This window comes from Parus major, chromosome 4A (genome assembly GCF_001522545.3).
Source record: "Parus major isolate Abel chromosome 4A, Parus_major1.1, whole genome shotgun sequence".
Lineage (NCBI taxonomy): Eukaryota > Metazoa > Chordata > Aves > Passeriformes > Paridae > Parus > Parus major.
In genome coordinates, this window is record NC_031772.1 from 18,048,645 (window position 1) to 18,067,082 (window position 18,438).

Genomic DNA, 18,438 nt, shown 5'->3' on the forward strand with positions numbered 1-18,438 from the left:
GATATCCTGGGGATATCCTGGGGATATCCTGGGGATCCTGATATCCTGGGGATCCTGATGATATCCTGGGGATCCTGATGATATCCTGGGGATCCTGATGATATCCTGGGGATATCCTGGGGATCCTGATATCCTGGGGATCCTGATGATATCCTGGGGATCCTGATATCCTGGGGATGCTGATATCCTGGGGATCCTGATGGTATCCTGGGAATCCTGATGATATCCTGGGGATCCTGAGGATATCCTGGGAATCCTGATGGTATCCTGGGGATCCGGATATCCTGGGATCCTGATATCCTGGGGATCCTGATATCCTGGGGATCCTGATGATATCCTGGGCTGATATCTTGGGGATCCTGATGATATCCTGGGGATCTTGATATCCTGGGTGCCAAAACCACCATCCCACACCCTGGGACTTCCAGCCCCTGTGGCATTTTTCCACCTGATGCTGCCTCTCAGTGGGGCTGGGATGCTTTCCATGGCCCCAGAGTGTTTGTAAAGCTTTTTAAAGCATCCTTTGGGATGCAGAGGTCTCAAGGAAGGGGCAGCCAGTGGCATTGCTTCTCCCATGCCCACCAGCCCTCAGTGCCACCCAAATAAAATGATAACATTTATAAATAAAATCACACCCAAATAGAATGACACAAATGAAATGATTTACCTGAGAATTTACTCTCACTGAAGCCCTGCCCTCTCCTTTATTCTGAGCGAGGGGAACACTTGGGACCCGGCAGTTTTAATATATTTAATGAACCTTTGGACAGCAGCTCTGGAGCAGCAATCACCTTCCCAGGGAGCAGTGACATTTGTCATGCTGGGGGTGTTCTCAGCCCTTTGGGCTGGCAGCAGATGAAGAAGTGGTGGCAGATGCATTTTGTAAATGAGAGCAAGGAGTCCTTGCGGTGCAGCTCACGCTCCATTTTGTGGGAAGTAAATCAGCAGATCTGGCCCAGCTCTCCCAGGCAGGTTTTTCCCTGCACCACAAAGAGCTGCCTGCATGGTTTTCCCTGGCTGAATTTCTCCTGAGACAACAAAACTTCGGTCCCTGTAGGCTCCAGGCTCTGCTCTCCCCGTGGCCCACGCTGGTGGGAAAGCAGTTTAGGGTCACCTGAGCCATGAGGTGGCTGCTGGTGGCCTCTCTGTCCTCTGCTGCTTTGTCCTGTTGCTCTTTGGACCGTCCCATGCTGTGGCAGAGCTCCACAAATTGCCACCTCGAGAACCTGCAGCTTTCACACCCACCACCTATTTCTGTCTGCTCAGAAGCATCACACACCCCCAGATCCTCCCCAGCCCTCTTCTGCACCACATCCATCCTGCCAAACTCCACAGGACGAGCTCCTTCAGGCACCTACAAGCCCCACTGAGAGTCAGCTCTGCCTCTTGTGCTTTCCCTGACTTCAGATTCAGGGGTTCTGCTGCTCCTTTCGCTGTTTCAGGACTGCTTTGTGCCTCCCTCCTGACCTTCCTCACCTCTCCATTCCAAGGGTTCTGCACCAAAACGGGGTCCTGAGCAGCCACCACGAGATTTGGCACTTCTTGTTTGTTTAGTATTCACTTACAGACTTTTTTTGTTCAAGATTAATAGATTTTTTAACATTATCTCTTGTTTTTTTCACTGCTTTGGCTCCTGGCACCCAACCAAAGATTTGCAGCCTTGCAAAAGCCTCCAGTTCCTGGCAGTGTCTGCTCCTCAGGGCTCAGAAGGACCCTGGGAAGCCCAAATTGGGAAAGAGCTTCGATTGCAAGGGCTGAGCAAAGAGAGAGCCCCAAAGCTTAGCCTAGAGCTGAGCTTAGTGCAGGGCTGACCTTAACTCCCAGTCTGGAGGCGTTTGCTTCACCACACACCCACATTGTCCCCAGATCCAAGCTCAGGGTTTTTCCTGGCTGGGCTGACACAGAGTGAAGGAGCTTTCCCTCATTCCTGCTGCTCCATGCACCACCCAATTCCATCAGAAATATTGGAGGTGCCTCGACTTGCAGCTGGTGATGGACACTAACCCCAGCCCTAGGACATTTCTCCCTCGTGTGACACCAAGCAGGGCTGCGGGTGTTGGGCACTGACCACCCCAAAAAATGTGTCACAGGGATTAACCAGCACCTGAGAAATCTGTGCTCACCACCCCAGAGCACACCTGCTCCTCCAGGGCATTTTGGATCTTCCCACAGGGTTGTAAATCACAGCCCAGTGGGAGAGAGCGGGTCTGGGGACAGGGAAGGGATGAAAAGCTGTTGCAAAGGATGTAAGGAGCAATGGCTGGACACAAAACTCCTTTGTTTGGACCCTCTCACAAAACCAGAGCTGCTTTTCTGCCCCCATGGACCCCAAGGATCTCAACTGCCAGATGCTGGTGGCTGCTGAGGTGAGGGATAAGATCTGGAAGGAGCCAGCTGGAGGGGTCAGCAGCTGCAGATCACACCCCCAGCCTGGTCTGCAGGGATTGAGGCTGCCCTTTTTGCCCAGAATCCCTGCTCTGGGCAAGCAGGGGCTGCTCCAGCGCTGCCAGCACCTCTGGGTTTGGGATGCTGCTGGCAGTTTGGTCCCTGGGGAAAATCAGCATCTTAGGGCACAATAAACAGCTCATTTCTGCCTCATGTCCTCCCCTGCCTGGTCACCTCAGCTGGATGGGATTCCTTTCCAAGCTCCACCGCTGGCTTTGGGAAGCAGGTGGGAAGGGGGTGAGTGTCTCCCCTCACCTGTGGCATTTCCCAGTATGAGATTTAAAGCTATTGGCTCTTTCCAGTCACAGGGAAAAGCTGTGTGGTGGGACAATCCCCACAGTCTGCCTGAAACCTGAAGCAGCTGCTCCCATTTCTCCTGCCTTCACCCTCCAAGAAATTCCTGCTGAGTTTGTGGCTCCCATTTTCCTCCTCCTTCATCCTGACACCACCTCCCACTGAGGGCTCCTGGCTTCCACTCAGGACACAGCGAAATCCCACAGGTTTTAGTCCATCTAAATGATCCTAGAGCCTGCACCCAGACCATCCCTGCCCTTGGGAGCCTTTTCCTGACTGTCTGAGGAAAAGATTTTACCACCCAAAATCACCCCCTGGAAGTCTTGAAGTACCAGCAAGAGCAGGAGCAGCGCTGGGCACAGCTCAGCATCCCCTTCAGTGCTCAGGATTTGTGTGCAGCCTCTTGGAGGTGTGAGCAGGATGTGCCAGTGAGGATAGAAATGGAGCTGGCCTCTCTGGAGTCACATTTAGCCCATCCCCACCTGGAGAACTGAGCTCCCACGAGTCAGGACAGGCCTAGAGATGACAGGTTTTAGGTGAGAAGTTGGGATTTCAAGGCAGAAGTCAGAGGTTTGGTGTGGCAGGTTGAGAGAGCATTGTCAGGGGATGGAGCTGTCTGGGGGTCCTGATCACTGTGCTCCATTAATTGTGGGGGGTTGGAAAGCAGATTGTCCTGTGGTTTGGTCAAAATTGCCTTTACAGGCATAAAAATGCACCCAATTCCTCCTTGGTTTATTCTGCTGCAAGCTCTGAGTCTTGTTCAGCCTCTTTGGGGTGAGATTAAAGGGATTTTCCTCCTCCAGGAATGCTCTCCCATGGCACAATCTCAAATGCTGCCGTCACACCCCTCGCCCGCTTTCTGCCTCTCTTCCAATCTGTCCCTGCTGGGAAGTTTCAAACCAAAAATCCCTTTTTCTTTCCTTCATCCTGCCCCAGGATCCCCGTGGGAGCTGTGGGCTCAGGTGGCCCCAATTCCCCCCTGTGCAGGGCCAAAAAATCCCGGGTGCCCGTGGCCGTGGCCCCAAAGGATGCTGAGAATGGCTCTTTGTTCCCTGTTTCTAATTGCTGGCCCCAGGCAGCTCATTAAGGGCTGTGCCCTGTGCCCTCCAGTCCCTGCAGCCCTGCGATGTGCCAGGGCTCAGCCTCGGAGAGCAGATTTTGGGGTGACACCTAAAACCAGCTCGGGGTGAAGCTTTACCCAGCCTGGAGAGCTCGGGGGTGCCCAGAAAAGGGGGGTTGGAATGGCCAGAGCAGACAATCCAGAGCCTCCCCTGCACACAGGAACAAACAGCCGGCACAGATCTTGGATTTTGGGAGGCGGGGACACCACCGCATCCATCAGCTGTGGGAAGCGCTGGAGGATGCTCTGAGCCCGGAGCGTCTCTCAGAGCCTGCGGAGGGTCCAGGAGCGGGGTCCTTCCCACTGCACCCCACCCCACAAACCTCAGGAAAAGGCTTCGGGCTCCTCCATGGAGGAGGGAGCTTGAATTTGCATTTGAAAACAGCGGAGGAGCGGCTGCTGCTGCTGCTGGGAGCACTGGCCGGGTGCTATCAATGGGAAACTGTTCCGTCTGACGCTGCCGGGGCCAAAAAATGTGAGCTCTGCAGATTGCTGGCTCCGACCTCGGCCATCAATGGGAGCTGCTTTTCCTTCGCTGCCAAAGTTCTGTTGGAATTTGGGGCGGGCGGGGAGTGCTCGGGGGGATTCTGCTCTCTGGGAATGCTGCTGGTGCTCTCTGGTCCTTACCAGCCCAGCCATCAGCTTGGCTTTGCTTTGGGAGCTGGGCTGAGCCGTGTCCCAGCCCCAGGAGACACCACCCTGGATAAGAAATGCTCATTTTTCGCCCCTTTTCCCAGCCTGTTTCCCACCATTCCCCCTTTACATCAGCGGGGTGCCCTGTCCCCAGCACCCCACACCCCATGGTGCCCATCCTTCATCCTTCCCTGCATCCCGGGGGTGCCCTCAGTGGGGATGAGGTTTTGGCTGTGGCTATCTCCCCACATCTCCTCAAACCCTGTAGGAAATGAACCATGCCCACTTCGGGGGTGGGACAGTGGAGCAGGGGACACCCAAAAATGCTGAGGGGTCACCAAAGATGCAGTGGGGGCATTCAAAGATTCAGTGGGGACACACAGAGGAGCTGTGCAGGCAGCCAGGGATGCTGGGGATCACCCAAAGATGCAGTGGGGGCACACAGGAGCTATGGGGACACCTAGAAATGCTGTGGGGTCACCCAGAGATGCTGTAGGGCACACACAGGAGCTGTGGGGACACCCAGAAATGCTGTGGGGGCATCCAAAGATGCAGTGGAGGCACACAGAGGAGCTGTGGGGACACCCAGAGATGCTGTAGGGCACACACAGGAGCTGTGGGGACACCCAGAGATGCTGTGGGGACACCCAGAGATGCTGTAGGACACACACAGGAGCTGTGGGGACACCCAGGGATGCTGTAGGACACACACAGGAGCTGTGGGGACACCCAGGGATGCTGTAGGACACACACAGGAGCTGTGGGGACACCCAGGGATGCTGTAGGGCACACACAGGAGCTGTGGGGACACCCAGGGATGCTGTGGGGTCACCCAGAGATGCTGTAGGGCACACACAGGAGCTGTGGGGACACCCAGGGATGCTGTGGGGACACCCAGAGATGCTGTAGGACACACACAGGAGCTGTGGGGACACCCAGAGATGCTGTGGGGACACCCAGAGATGCTGTAGGACACACACAGGAGCTGTGGGGACACCCAGGGAAGCTGTGGGGGCCGTGCAGGGAGCTGGGATGAGCTGGCCACAGCAGCTTGTCTCAGTGTAGTGTGTGCACAAATCAAACCCTGGAGAGCCTGCAGTGAGCTGGAAATAATGGCATTACAAGCGCTTCCTTGCTTCTGTTTGGGCTGGATGAGGCTTTTCGGGGCCAGCTGAAGGGCTGCAGCACAGGGGAGTTTGATTTGAGCACAGCTCTGGGAAGTGAGTGGGACAGGACACGGTGGCACAAAGGTAGGGACAAAGCCCTCACCTCCACCCTGGCACCCCTGTGCCCCCCAGCACCCCAAGGTTTGCACCCCCAGAGCATCCCCTGCTTGGAAAAGCCCTGCTGCAGCTGCCATACCCCAGCGTGGGCAGGCAGAACCTCCTGGGCAGGAAATGGGGAGTGTGGGGGGAACAGGGAAATGGTGAAAGTTGTGTGTTTCCATTTTCCCTTTGTCCTTTTCCCAGGAGAGGCGTGAGGGCTCGCCATGCCGCTGGTGAAGAGGAACATCGAGCCCCGGCACCTGTGCCGGGGGGCCCTTCCCGATGGGGTGACGAGTGAGCTGGAGTGTGTCACCAACAGCACGCTGGCTGCCATCATCAAACAGCTGGGCAGCCTCAGTAAGTCATGGCACAGCAGCCCTGGGGTGGGACAGCACTGGGACGGCACTGGGACGGCACTGGGACGGCACTGGGACGGCACTGGGATGCCACAGTCACTCCCACCAGTCCCAAACACACAGAAACAGGGGTTGTGTGAGAGCCCTGTGGGCTGCAGCCGCTCCTGATCCACTGGGGATTATCCAGCTTGTTGAGAATAGGAGGATGCTCAAGGCCAAGCTCAAAATGGGGACTTGGTGGCGTTTTGAGACCCTTTTTCCTCCCACAGCTGGTGTGTGCAGTGGGGGACAGAAAGCCTTCGGGAGCCTCTTGCTTCTCCACTTGGCCAGAAATAGGAAGGTCAAGCAAAGGTTTAAAATACTCCAAGCTATTCTTTTTCAAGTTAGAGCTTTTTGAGGAAAAGAGGTCTCTATCAAAGGTCTCAATCCTCAGCTGTCCTCCTGCCCTGGGTCTGATCTTCAGAAAAGGGGCAGATGAGAGCACTGCACACAGCAGTGTGAAGGTTTAACAGGGGCAACCTATTTCATGCGGAATATCCACTGAAAATAGAGAGAAAAGCTACTCACAGCACACCTCCAGAAGTAGATTGTGCTCTAAAATACACCCAGAAAAAGAAACCTGGGATTCTGGGAGCTGCTGGAAGTGCAGTGGCTCCCATGAGCAGCACCAATGTCTGCTCAGGCCTCCTAGTTCAGGGGAAAATGGGAAGGGGAATAGGACCAAGCTGGTGAATGCTCTGAGGAAGTTTCAAAAGTTCCCTGATCTTGGGAACTGTTTGAGAGGTGGGATTGGAGGAAACCCTGAGGATCTGGGGGGATGGGATGGGATGGGATGGGATGGGATGGGATGGGATGGGATGATGGGGTGGGGTGGGATGGGGTGGGATGGGATGGGAGCTGTAGCCTACAGGTATCAGCAATGCTCTGCCAGACAACTTGCTCAGCTCCATGATAGGAATAACCCTAATAAAAAGCTAATTAGTCCTAAATAAATAACCCTAAATAAATGAGCTGTTGTAGGGATGAGAGATGAGAGATGCAGGAAAAGAACTGATAAAACAAACTGCAGATTGGCCCTGCTGTGGCACTGTCCTCACTGCCCTGCTCTTGGCTTTCTACCTGGGCTGGATTTCCCCAGGCCAGGCTGTGTGATGGTCACTTTTTTGGGCTGACCTATCCTGATGGATCCAAGGGCTCTTTGGGGCACCGGGAATGTTCTGTGTCCCTGTGGGCGCTGCTCTCCCTGGAAAGGGGTGATCATTTGGGCTCCCCTTTGGGAGAGGATGAGGCTGAGCTCGTGGGGAGAGCAGCCCGTGGGGAGGTGGGGTGGTACAGGGGATGGGCTGAGCTGGGTGAGCCACCCGCCGTGGTGACCCCTGCGTTGTCCCCTGCCAGGCAGGCACGCCGAGGACATCTTTGGAGAGCTGTTCAACGAAGCCAACAGCTTCTACATGCGGATGAACTCGCTGCAGGAGAGGGTGGACCTGCTGGTCATCAAGGTGACGCAGCTGGACTCCACCGTGGAGGAAGGTGAGGGGCTGCTTTGGGGTGGGATCCAGACGTGCTCTCGGGATTGCTCGGCAGGCTGAGGCCGCCCTCACATCCCTCGTCCTTCCTGTGCCCCCCAGTTTCACTGCAGGACATCAACATGAGGAAAGCCTTCAAGAGCTCCACGGTGCAGAACCAGCAGGTCGTGTCCCGCAACTCCATCCCCAACCCGGTGATGGAGATGTACCAGCGCTGCGACAAACCCCCGCCGCTCAACATCCTCACGCCCTACAGGTACGGGGCACTGCGCTTCCCGGGGCTCCCAGGGGTCCTTCCCATGAGAAGGATCAGGTGTGCCCCCCCTATTTGCAGCTGGATTTCTCCAGCTGTTGGTGTGGAATGCGTGTCCACACCCTGTGGGTGGTGTTGGATGTGTTTGTGGTGGGGCAACAGCTCGTGGTCATGATCAGGGAAGGGGAGCAGGGGGTGTTCTCCTGGGGCTGGTAACCCTCTCTCCCCCCTTCCCAACCCCCAGGGATGACAAGAAGGACGGCCTCAAATTCTACACAGACCCCTCCTACTTCTTCAACTTATGGAAGGAGAAGATGCTGCAGGCGACAGAAGACAAGAGGAAGGAGAAGCGCAGGCAGAAGGTGGGTGGGGGCAGGTGGGGGACCAGGGGGCTGGAGCTGGGGGTGCTCGGGACCTGGGGACGGCCACCTCCTGCTGCATCCTTTGTGCTCCCCTCCCCTGCATCGGGTGCATCTCCCAGGGCTGGGTGAGCTCCCCAGGGACTACTCCTGGTCTGGAGGAGCCAGGCAGGAGGTGGAGCGGTGACTTTGTGTTCCCGCAGGAGCAGCGGCTGGTGGAGGACTCCACCCGGGAGGTGAAGAAAGTGAGGAAAGCCCGCAACCGGCGCCTGGAGTGGAACATGATGGCGTATGATAAAGAGTTCCGGCCGGATAACAGGTTCTCACCATCCCCCTATCACATGGCGTCATCGGAAGGATCACTGTCCCCAGATAATAGGCAGGTTCTACCTCCTACACCTTCAGCTCACGCCTCTCCTTTGCTTTGCTCTTCCTCTCCGTCGTCGCGGGGTCGTGTTGCCCACAGCAGGGTCGGGGTGCTCAGCCACAGACATGTGGTAACTTCACGGACAGCTGGTGTCCCCAGGGTGTCATCCTGGACCTCAGGAGGAGCCTTGGCACTGGGATAAAACCGGAGCGCTTTCCGTTTTGTAGCTCAGGGAAGAGAGTGGCTCAGCTCTGTTGTGTCCTCGTCCCCTCTGCTCTCTCTCTTCTGTCTTGCACATCGATATTTTCGTGGCCTTGTCTTGTCTCAACCCCAAAACCCTCCCAACCCCACACGCTCCGGAGCCCCCTCAGGAGTCCAACAGCCGGCTTTTCCTGTGCCGCAGATCCTACGCGTCGGACGCTGCCGACCACTCGTACCCGGCCAGCCCCAACCACCCCGCGCAGCTGCTGGCCCCGGCGGCCCACCTGGCCCCGGTGGAGCACAAGGAGGGGGTGCTGGCGGCCACCAACCCCCCGGAGCACGTGTTCCGGCCGGCCACGGGCAGCCGGCAGAACAGCCTGACCCGCCTGCAGCAGCCCCACGCACCGCCGCCCCCCGAGGCCGTCCTCAACGGGCCCAGACCCCACCTAGTCAAGGATTACGGGTAAAGCTTCAGCCTGCTCGCTGGCCCAGGGAAGGGAGGCTTGGTGGGGGTGTGAGTCCCCCCCATTTCTGGGCTGGTGGAGCAGGGAGAGCTCTCCTCTGCAGCTCTTGTGGTCCAAAAGTGCTGGTGGGACTCAAGGCCAAATCAGGAGTGCTTTTGGGGTAACGTCATCCCAGATAAAGGGGCAGGGTGGATGGAGGGTTTTCCCCTGGGGTGTTGCCTGCTTTGCACCACTGCGTGGCCCATAGCCCACCCCACCAGCAGAGACCTCCACCACCGTTCTGACCTTGGGACAGAGCTTTTATTGGGGTTCAGAGCAAACCAAGCTGGAGTGGAGCCAGTTGGGTGCTGGGATGGCTGATGGGATGGGTGATGGGATGGGTGATGGAAGCTGATGGGTGTTTGGTGATGGATTCTGGGATGGGTGATGGGTTCTGGGATGGGTGCTGGGTGCTGGGGTGGGTGCTGGGATGGGATATGGGTGCTGGGATGGGTGATGGGTGCCATCCTTCAGTCAGCAGTGCCCTGGCAGCCAGGAGGGCCAGGTGTGCCTGAGGGCATCAGGCCCAGCAGCACCAGCCAGGCAAGGCAGTAGATTGTCCTGCCCTGGGGCAGCCTCACCTCAAATGTTTGGGGAGTTCTGGGCACCACAATATAGAGAAGACATTAGAGAGTGTCCAGAGGAGGCCATGAAGATGGCAAAAGGCTTTGAGGAGAAGCTGTGTGAGAAGTGGTTAAGGGCATTTGATGTGTTCAGCTGGAGGAGAGGAGTCGGAGGGGAGACATCACTGCAGTCCACAAGTTCTTGGGGGAAGCAGAGGGGCAGGTGCTGATCTCTTCTTTGTGGTACCAGTGACAGGATCTGAGGGAATGGCCTGAAGCTGTGTCATAGGAGCTTTAGGTTGGATATCAGGAAAAGATTCTTCCCTCAGAGGGTCGTGGGGCACTGAGCAGGTGTGACAGCACCAAAGCTCCAGGAGCGTTTGGATGAAGCTCTCAGGGATGCACAGGGTGCAGGGATGGCGCCCTGCAGGGCCCAGAGACGGACTGGATGATCCCTGTGGCTCCGTTCTAGCTCAGCCCCATCCCTCCGTGTGTGATTGTCGTGGCACTGACCCCTCTGCCCCCCGTTGCAGCCCGCAGCCGGTGCCCATGGCCGAGTACTTCGTGCCGCCCGCTCCTCCGCCGCCGCCGCCCGTCATCCCATCGGCACAGACCGCCTTCGACAGCCCCATCTCGGCCCCCCCAGCGCTGGCCCCCGGCTCGGCCGCAGCCCCTTCCTACGCCCCTTCACCGCCCCCCGCTCCCCCCGGCCCTTACTCGGCGTCCCCACCGCAGAGCGGCCCCATGGGACCCCCGGTGGCCCCTCCGCCCCCTCCGCCCGGGCCGCCGGCCGTGTCCTCCTCCCCGGCGCACTCCGCATCACCGCCCGCAGCCGAGCCCCGCAAACCGCAGGTGCCGCTGATGCCCATGAGCGACGCCCGCAGCGACCTGCTGGCAGCCATCCGCAGGGGTGAGAGCCGGGACAGAGCCGGTTCGGGGGGCACCGAGGGCAGGGTGGGCCCGGTGCTGGCTGAGGGGGGGTGGGGAAAAGCAGGGTAGGGGTGGGGGATGCGTGGTTGGAGGTGGAGTGAAGCCCCGCGGATTGCTGGCAGCTCTCGGGCTTCCTGCAGGGCTGTAGTGGTTGATGTGCTCCAGGGTGTCTCGTGTTTCCCTTTCCTGTAAATCTCCAGGTCAAATGGTAGATTTAACCTTCTGGGAGGTTCAATATCTTCAGGCTGAGTGTTAGCAGAGGAGGAGCTTTATTCTATGATGCAGCTTTGTAATCATTACGTATTCATTAAATCCTAGAATGGTTTGGGTGGGAAGGGAACATAAAGCTCACCCCATTCCATGCCCTGCCGTGAGCAGGAACACTTCCCACTATCCCAAGGCTGCTCCAAGCCTCGTCTACCCTGGCCTTGGGTATCTTCCAGGGATCCAGGGGCAGCCACATCTTCTCTGGGCCTCCTCACCCTCCCAGGGAACTGTTCCTTCCTGACATCCAATCTGAGCCTATTTTCTCTCAGTTTACAGCCATTCCCTCTCATCCTACCAATCCTATCCTATTATCCCACACAACCTTGTAACCACCAGGGCAGCAGCCCCCTTCTCTCAGCCAGTACTTCATAACTGGGGGGTGCTTCATAACTTGGGCTGCACTCCCCCTAAAGCCTTGCCCCCTTTCCCTCAGGAATCCAACTCCGGAAAGTCCAGGAGCAGTGGGAGCAAGAGGCCAAAAAAGAGCCCGTGGGCAATGACGTGGCGACCATCCTGTCGCGCCGGATCGCGGTGGAGTACAGCGAGTCCGATGACGACTCCGAGCTGGACGATAACGAGTGGTCGGACTGAGGGCGCCGGGCTGGGCTGGCTCGGAGCTCCCAGCTCCGTTCCAGGTGTGTATAGGCACCTTCCCCACGTCGCCCCGCTCGGGCAGGAGCTTTGCTTTTACACTATGTCCAAAACCCTTCGGGCAGCAGCAGCAGCAGCACTGGTAGGATACACCTCGGAGGCAGTGAGACCAGAAATTAGCGGCACCTTCGTAGTTAATGACTTCCAAAATTCTCTGAAGGCAGGTTAATAGGATTACTCCAGGTTTACACCTGGAGCAAGACCGGAGAGTGGCTTTGCGAGAGAAGGGAGCCCCAGAGGCAGCAGTGCTTTTTTCAGCTTAATGTTAATTGTGCTAACGAGAAGCTCCTGGAGAAGAAGCCTTGTTTGCACAGCTGGTGGCACCACGGGAGTGCAGGGCTGGCTGTGTGGCCTTGGGGACACTCTGCTGCTGGTGGTGGTGGTTTTGGGGTCAGGCAGCTCCAAAAGCTGCGTGTGGGCAGGAACCTCCCTCCCTACACCACGTTTCGTACAGTTACACCACTGTGTGGTTCCTCCCTGGAAAATCATGGAATGCTTTGGGTTGGAAGGCTCCTTTAAAGCCCATTTAGTCCAGCTAGAGCTGGGACACCTTCCCCCAGAGCAGGTTGTGTGAGCAGCCCGAGGTGACCTTGGTGACCTTCCCTGTATCCATGCTCAGAGCTGGTTTTCCAGGAGGGCAAGGCTGGTGTGGCTGGCAGGGAGACACAGCCTCGGCCAGGCTTGTCCTGCCTTTTCCAGAAAAGGAGTAGAGGTGTCCAGGGGGCTTCCCCAAGCCCAGCTCTCCTTGGCCTTAGCGTGACACCATTTCAGTGTTATCTGGGAAAAAGTGAATCAGACAATCTGCTGCTTTCAGGTAAACTCTCAACTTGCACTTTGCAGCCCCAGGAGCTGTGCCTGTACAGCTGAGATCAGCTCAGACCCAGGCACCGGTTTCCCCTTCCTGATCCTGCTCCGTCCCCTGCCCCACATTTGGATGGAGGAGCTGGGTGAGCAGGCCCCTATTTCAGCACTGAAAATACCTGTTTTCCCACCAAAACAGAGCGTGATCCGTGGCAGACTTTTCACAGAGCTACAAAGGGAGGAGGCACAAAGGAAGGCAGAGCAGAAGGGGTGGGAAATACTGGAAATATCACAGGCAGGTGTGGAAACCTGCAGAGAGATGGGAGAGGTTTCCCACCTGTGGAAAATGGGCTGGGACCAGCTGTGGATTGGCCAGTGTGATGTCCCCAGACCCCCTTCTTGTGTTCCCCTATTCCACGAGTCCCTGAATGGGGAAAGCCTGAGCTCTGTGCCCAGTTCCCTGCCTCTCCCAGTAGCCCTGTGGGTGATGGCTACTTCAGCAGGATTTTGATGATGGAGAAGCAGCCAGACCTCTAAAAGAGGTGGGAGGATATGGCTGAGAGCCAAATGCTGATCCTTAAATTCCACAGAATCCTAGAAAGGTTTGGGATAAAAGGGACCTTAAAAACCACCTCATTCCAACCCCCTGCCAAGGGCAGGGACACTTCCACTAGACCAGGTTGCTGATTTCCTGGGAGATGCTGGTGTTGTCCCAAACTTCTGCTCATGTGCCCCCAGTGACAAACCCCTCATGGCCAGATGTGGTGAATCCTCTGCCCAGCTGCTGGGAAACACCCCCAGGAGCTCTCCCTTCTCTCGAGTGGCACAGAAATGGTCTCTTGTCCCTTGGATGTGACACCTTGCACACCTCCACACCCAGGCTGGGGGCTGTGGTGCCCAGTGAGCTTGAGCAGGGGTGCAGAATGGGTTTGGGATGTGGGAGAGGGCAAGGCAAGAAGCAGCAGAGCAACAGGATACGTGGAATAACTCACCTGCAAAACACAAGGAGCAGGAGTGAGCAGAGGAGGCAGGGTGACACCGTGCTCTACAGGTGGCCAGGAAATTCCTGGTGCTCACTGGGAGCTCTTGGTTCTGAGGTTGACGCTCTGAGATGCAGGGAAACAGCTGCAAGAGCTTTTTACAGAGAGCCCCTGCAATGCCCAGGACCTTCTTTCCTTGGGAAGGCAGCTGGGCTTTGGCCTGGAGCAGGTTCAGAAGGATGCAGTGTAAAAATTCAGGGCAGTATTTGAGGTGATGCTCCTGGTGGAGTGTTATTGACGTAGATACAACCACAAAACTGTAAGGGAAATTTGCTTTATTTGGGTAATTTAGGGAGAGCAACAGCCCTTTGTGAGAGAGGGAAAAGAGCAGGAGCTGGTGGAGCTGCTCTTATCTGTTGCAGGGGTCGAGGGGCTGCAGAGCCACTGTGGGGACCCAGAGGAGCTGAGGAGTCCCACGGGCCCCAGGAAAGGGCTCAGGGACACACAGGACTGGCTGATCCCATGGCTCTGCCCCTGTCCCAGTTCTGCAGGGCTGAGCCAGTCCTGGTGGGAGCTGGAGAGGAGCCCTAAAAGATCAGGTCCCTTCTTGTCATGCACCAGTTGCTCTGTGTGTGTCACATGGGACCGTGGTAACTGGGGCAGGGTGTGTGGCAGGTCAGGGCTGTCCCTGGGGCCTCCCACTGCCCTGTCCCCTCACAGCTCCTGTGCTGGGACTGGCAGATGCCAGGATTGGGGCCATTGTGATCATAGGAAGGTTGGAAGGGACCCTAAAGGTCATTTAGGTCACTCAGGCCACATCTGCACAGCTGTGGGGGCAGGAAAGGCTCACCCCCATCTCCTCACATCTTTATGTTCTCACACTGCATCCCCATGGGGCATCCCAGCCATCCCAGCACATCCTCAGCCCTCCTGTTCTGCTGGAGGAAATCCCCTGACAACACAAACCCAGCTCACATTCTCAGCTCCAAGCCAGCCAGCAGCTCCAGGAACCTCCCAGCCCTGCTGGGAACATCAGCATCCCCCTCTTCCAGGGACCACAACCCCTGTGGAAACCCTAAAGCCGTCCTGGTAGCAGCAGTGGGATCCCCCACCCTCATCCCAGAGAGGTGTCTGGGGGAGCTGGTGGAGAAGGAAGCTCAGGGTGGGTTTGGACACCCATTTCTGCTCTGACCATGGCTCTCCCCACCCCTCCCAACAGCACCACGAGGCAAACAAACCCCAGGAGTCATTCCAGTGGGAAAAGACCTCCAGGATCTCCAAGCTGGAGCATTAATGCCACATGGTGGCACTGAGAGCCCCAATCCCATCCTCAGTGCCTTCACCTGAGGGACTCAGCCACTCTTGACCACCTTTTTTTGAGGCAGATTCACCTGGTTTTTGCTCAGGTGACCTTTGAAATCCAACAGAAGTGGCACCAATTCCTTGTCTGCTCTGGGCTGGTGCTGCTGGGATTGTGCCACTCTAATTAACACTGTCTGTCTGCCCCACATGCTGCACACTCACAATTTTGTACATTTGTGCCTATTTCTGGACGTTCTCCCCAAAGTAGGCCATGCTGTGTTACACAACCTGAAATGCTCAAATCCTCATGTGGGCTGATATAAAAGTGAATATTTAAATATTTTATCTAGCTTGGCAGACATTAAAAAATGCAATCCAGGTCACAGATGATTGAATTTCCCCCCCTCTCAAGAGTACCAGAATTGGGCTGAGGAGATTCTCCTGTACATTAAGGTATCGTGTTCCCTGCTAAAATATAGCAGTGGCATTTCATTGCCAAAGGATAATCACAGAGTGCCAAACATTTAATGAGTCCAACTGATCTCCTGAGAGTTCCTTTTTCCTTCTGCTTCCCTCTACTTGCCAATTTATGGGCATAGATTAAAAATAATAAATATGGCTGTCAACAGGGGGTGGGGGAAATATCAAATATCAAATATCCTGTGTCCATGCAAATGGACTGGAGTCAGTGGAACAGTAAATTTTGAGCCATTCTGGTTCTGCTTGGAGATATTAATGAAGGCTGCTGTCCTTGAGGACCATCAGGAACCTCTTGGACATGCCAGGTGGATGTGGGAAGGGAATTTTGAGGGACCACAGTGGTGCTGCAGGGGGTGCCAGGCTGGTCCTGCTCAGGTTTCTGGAGGTTGGTGGGAGCCCTGCAGAGTGCCCTGCTGGCACTGCTCTCCGTGTCCCCCTGACTCAGGGTGGCCACTGCAGCTGGCTGGAGCTGCTGGTGGCTCTAAAAGTGTCCTGAAGGAAGAATGGATTGGGAATGTTCTCATTTCTAATTTCCCACCTGGGGAAGAGACGTAGAGAGGAGCAATCATCCCACCCCACGAGAGCTCCTGCTTTTACAGCTGTCTCATCTCGGGAAGGTTTTACTCCTGTGACAAACTTTGGGCTGAGCTTGGCTTCTTCAGAGAGCTCTTTCCACAGAAGAGCCCTCAGATTTCCTCCCAGCCACTTTTCCACCTCTCTCTCCCTTTCCAGACCCCCAACAGCCCCAACAGAAGCTTTGCAGACTCCCCTGAGCCCGAATTAACACCTCAGCTTTAATGACAAGTGGAAGTTTGGCTTGGAGGGAGGCAGGCTGTAGCACTGGAGGTGGCATCTCGGAGGGTGCATCCCAGAGGTCCCCAGCTGGCAGGAATTCCGTGCCAATTCCTTGTGGATGGAGCCATGGGAAGCACTCCCCACCGTGGGATGCTGGCAAGGGGAGCCCAGGCTGTTCCTTTCACCGAGATCCCTGTGTTTTCCTGTAGTAGTAGTTATTTAGGGGTAAGGTTTCCACAGCTGGAATGTCACTTTACAGATAAAAAAAAAAGAAATAAAATAAAATAAAAGTAAGGGCAAGGAGTCTGTCCTGAGGAGTTTACAGTCTACAGCAAAGACCATGTAACCTGCACTGCACTTTAGAAGCCTCAAATGCTCACTCACCCATAAATTTCCCCTCAAATGGGGACTGTTGTCCCTTCCTTAGGTGCCCCCTGAGCAGCAGCACCACCACGTCCCCCCGCTGGTGACAGCGCCGGGGCTCTCCTGCCCCTCCATCCCCCACGCTGAAGTGCCTGAGCCAAGTCCAGGAGAGCCAAGCCAGGCTGGGTTTGTCCCTGAGCAGCTCCTTGTGCCCCCAGGGGTGCCCTTCCCCAGCCCCAACACAGCTGTGCTCTCTGGGATGACACAAGTGGGGTGGGAATGGTCCTGGGAGCATCACTGTGGCCACCTGGTGACCCTCAGGGCTGCCACCAACCCATGAGACAGCCTCTGGAAAACACCTGCAGACACTGAGAACCCAAAGCTCGGCTTTGAAGTAGTTCAGTCTTTCTGAGAATCAAAGGGGTTGTTTGTTTTTGTGTGTGTGGATCTGATTTTTCTTGGACAAGCCCCAGGTTTTCTAGGCTCGCTCTCCCAAGCTCCACCTTCTCTGGGTGAAAAAAATGTGCCTGTATTTTGGGGAAAAAACCCAAAAAACAAACCTAACCCCACAGTTAAGAACTTCAGGGAGGAGCTGTTTGTCCCCAAAGCCCTCAGAGCTGTGGCCACAGGCAGGGTGGGATGTCCCCAGGAGATGTCACCGTGGTGCTGCTGGTGTCACCAAGGCTTGGGCTCCTGCTGAGGGAGAGCCCCAGGCAAGAGCTGAGTGGAAAAAAGCTCCCCAGAAGGCAGAGTTGATGTGAAATCACCCAAATTGGTGTCTGAATCACAGACTGCCAGGAGCCTGAGGCCAAGCTTCACCCTCCCCTGGGCATCTCCCAGCAGGGATCTTCCCACAGAGCCTCTCACTCTTCCCAGGAACAGCATTAAACAGCATCCTGCTGGTGGTTGTGAGCCCAAATGGGTGAGAAAGGAGCCTTTTCCCACTCTGGTGATGCCAGGGGACAGGGCTGACCCAGGGGGGATTTCCAGCTCAGTGGTAATTCCAGCTCTGGGTTCTGTATAAGGTGAAGGGTTCTGAGAGGAGAAAACGAGGCAGGAAGAAACCAGCTCAGCATTTTGGGTTCCCATCATCCTGCACAGGGAAAACCTCACTCAGGTCAAACCCTGTGCAAAGCCACAAAGGGCAGTGAGGGGAATAAATCTGTTCTCCAGCTCACTGTGGGGTTGAGCTGTGGCAGGAGGGAGCTCAGGCAAAGCTTTCTGGAGGTGAGGATGGAGAAATTCAGGTCACTGAGGCTCTGAGGAGGCTTTGAGGAGCCAGAGAGAAGCTGGTGACCTTGTGTGGAGCCAGGGAGTGGTGGAGGTGCCCACAGGGCATTCCTGGCACGTTTCTAATTCTCCCTCATCCTCTCCTTGATGTGCTGGGTTACATCCCCCAGCAGCCAGGGCAGCTGCTTCTGCTCCCTCTTGCTTTTGGTGTTGACCCTCCAATAAAATAAAGATAAAAAGTGCTAATAAGCACTTTTAAAAAGTGCTAATAAGCACCTGAGAGGGAAGGATGTGATCTCATGGCTCTTCCTGCTCTATTTCAATATTTAAAAGGCAGCAGCTCCTCTGGACCATTCATGATCCACAGACTGTAGTGAGTAAGCCATTAAGGTGGACAATTTAAAAATTTACCCTTTGATTTGGGGTAGCTCAGTTGAGAAATCTAAAAATAAAATTAAAAAAAAAAAAAAGAAAATCTAAAAATAAACAAACAACAACAAAAAGAAAAAAAAAGAAAAAACCACCCACAAAACTAAAAAGCAAACAAACAATTCACACGTGATTTCCAGAAGGATAAACTGTTCCCTTTCCTTCCCTCACACCTCCAGGGAAGGTCAGACACAGCAGCACTTCCCAGTCAATCAGCAACAGAACGAAGCAGGTGCCACCAGAACCACTTCCAAAAATCCCAGGAAAGCTGTGTTTAAGGAAAAGCAATAATCACATCCCCCTCAATGCAGAAAGGAGAGGGTCT

General features: G+C 55.7%; 1 protein-coding gene across 1 annotated transcript; it reads left to right on the forward strand.

Annotated features, from left to right (window-relative positions):
- The first annotated feature begins 5,939 nt into the window (after positions 1-5,939).
- LOC107204031 (wiskott-Aldrich syndrome protein family member 3-like) lies at positions 5,940-18,126 on the forward strand. The gene is made up of 8 exons (XM_015626801.3): positions 5,940-6,114; positions 7,509-7,643; positions 7,742-7,895; positions 8,137-8,254; positions 8,455-8,630; positions 9,022-9,282; positions 10,419-10,795; positions 11,516-18,126. The coding sequence occupies exons 1-8, from the start codon at positions 5,982-5,984 to the stop codon at positions 11,671-11,673; spliced, it is 1,512 nt and encodes a 503-aa protein (XP_015482287.1). The 5' UTR covers positions 5,940-5,981; the 3' UTR covers positions 11,674-18,126.
- The last annotated feature ends 312 nt before the right edge of the window (positions 18,127-18,438 follow it).

What these genes read in the sequence shown, in the direction of transcription:
- LOC107204031 (XM_015626801.3), top strand. Translation starts at nt 5,982, where the DNA reads ATGCCGCTGGTGAAGAGGAACATCGAGCCCCGGCACCTGTGCCGGGGG. An exon ending in GGACTCCACCGTGGAGGAAG is followed by an intron (nt 7,644 to 7,741) that starts GTGAGGGGCTGC and finishes TGTGCCCCCCAG; the next exon opens with TTTCACTGCAGGACATCAAC. An exon ending in GCTGGCAGCCATCCGCAGGG is followed by an intron (nt 10,796 to 11,515) that starts GTGAGAGCCGGG and finishes CCTTTCCCTCAG; the next exon opens with GAATCCAACTCCGGAAAGTC.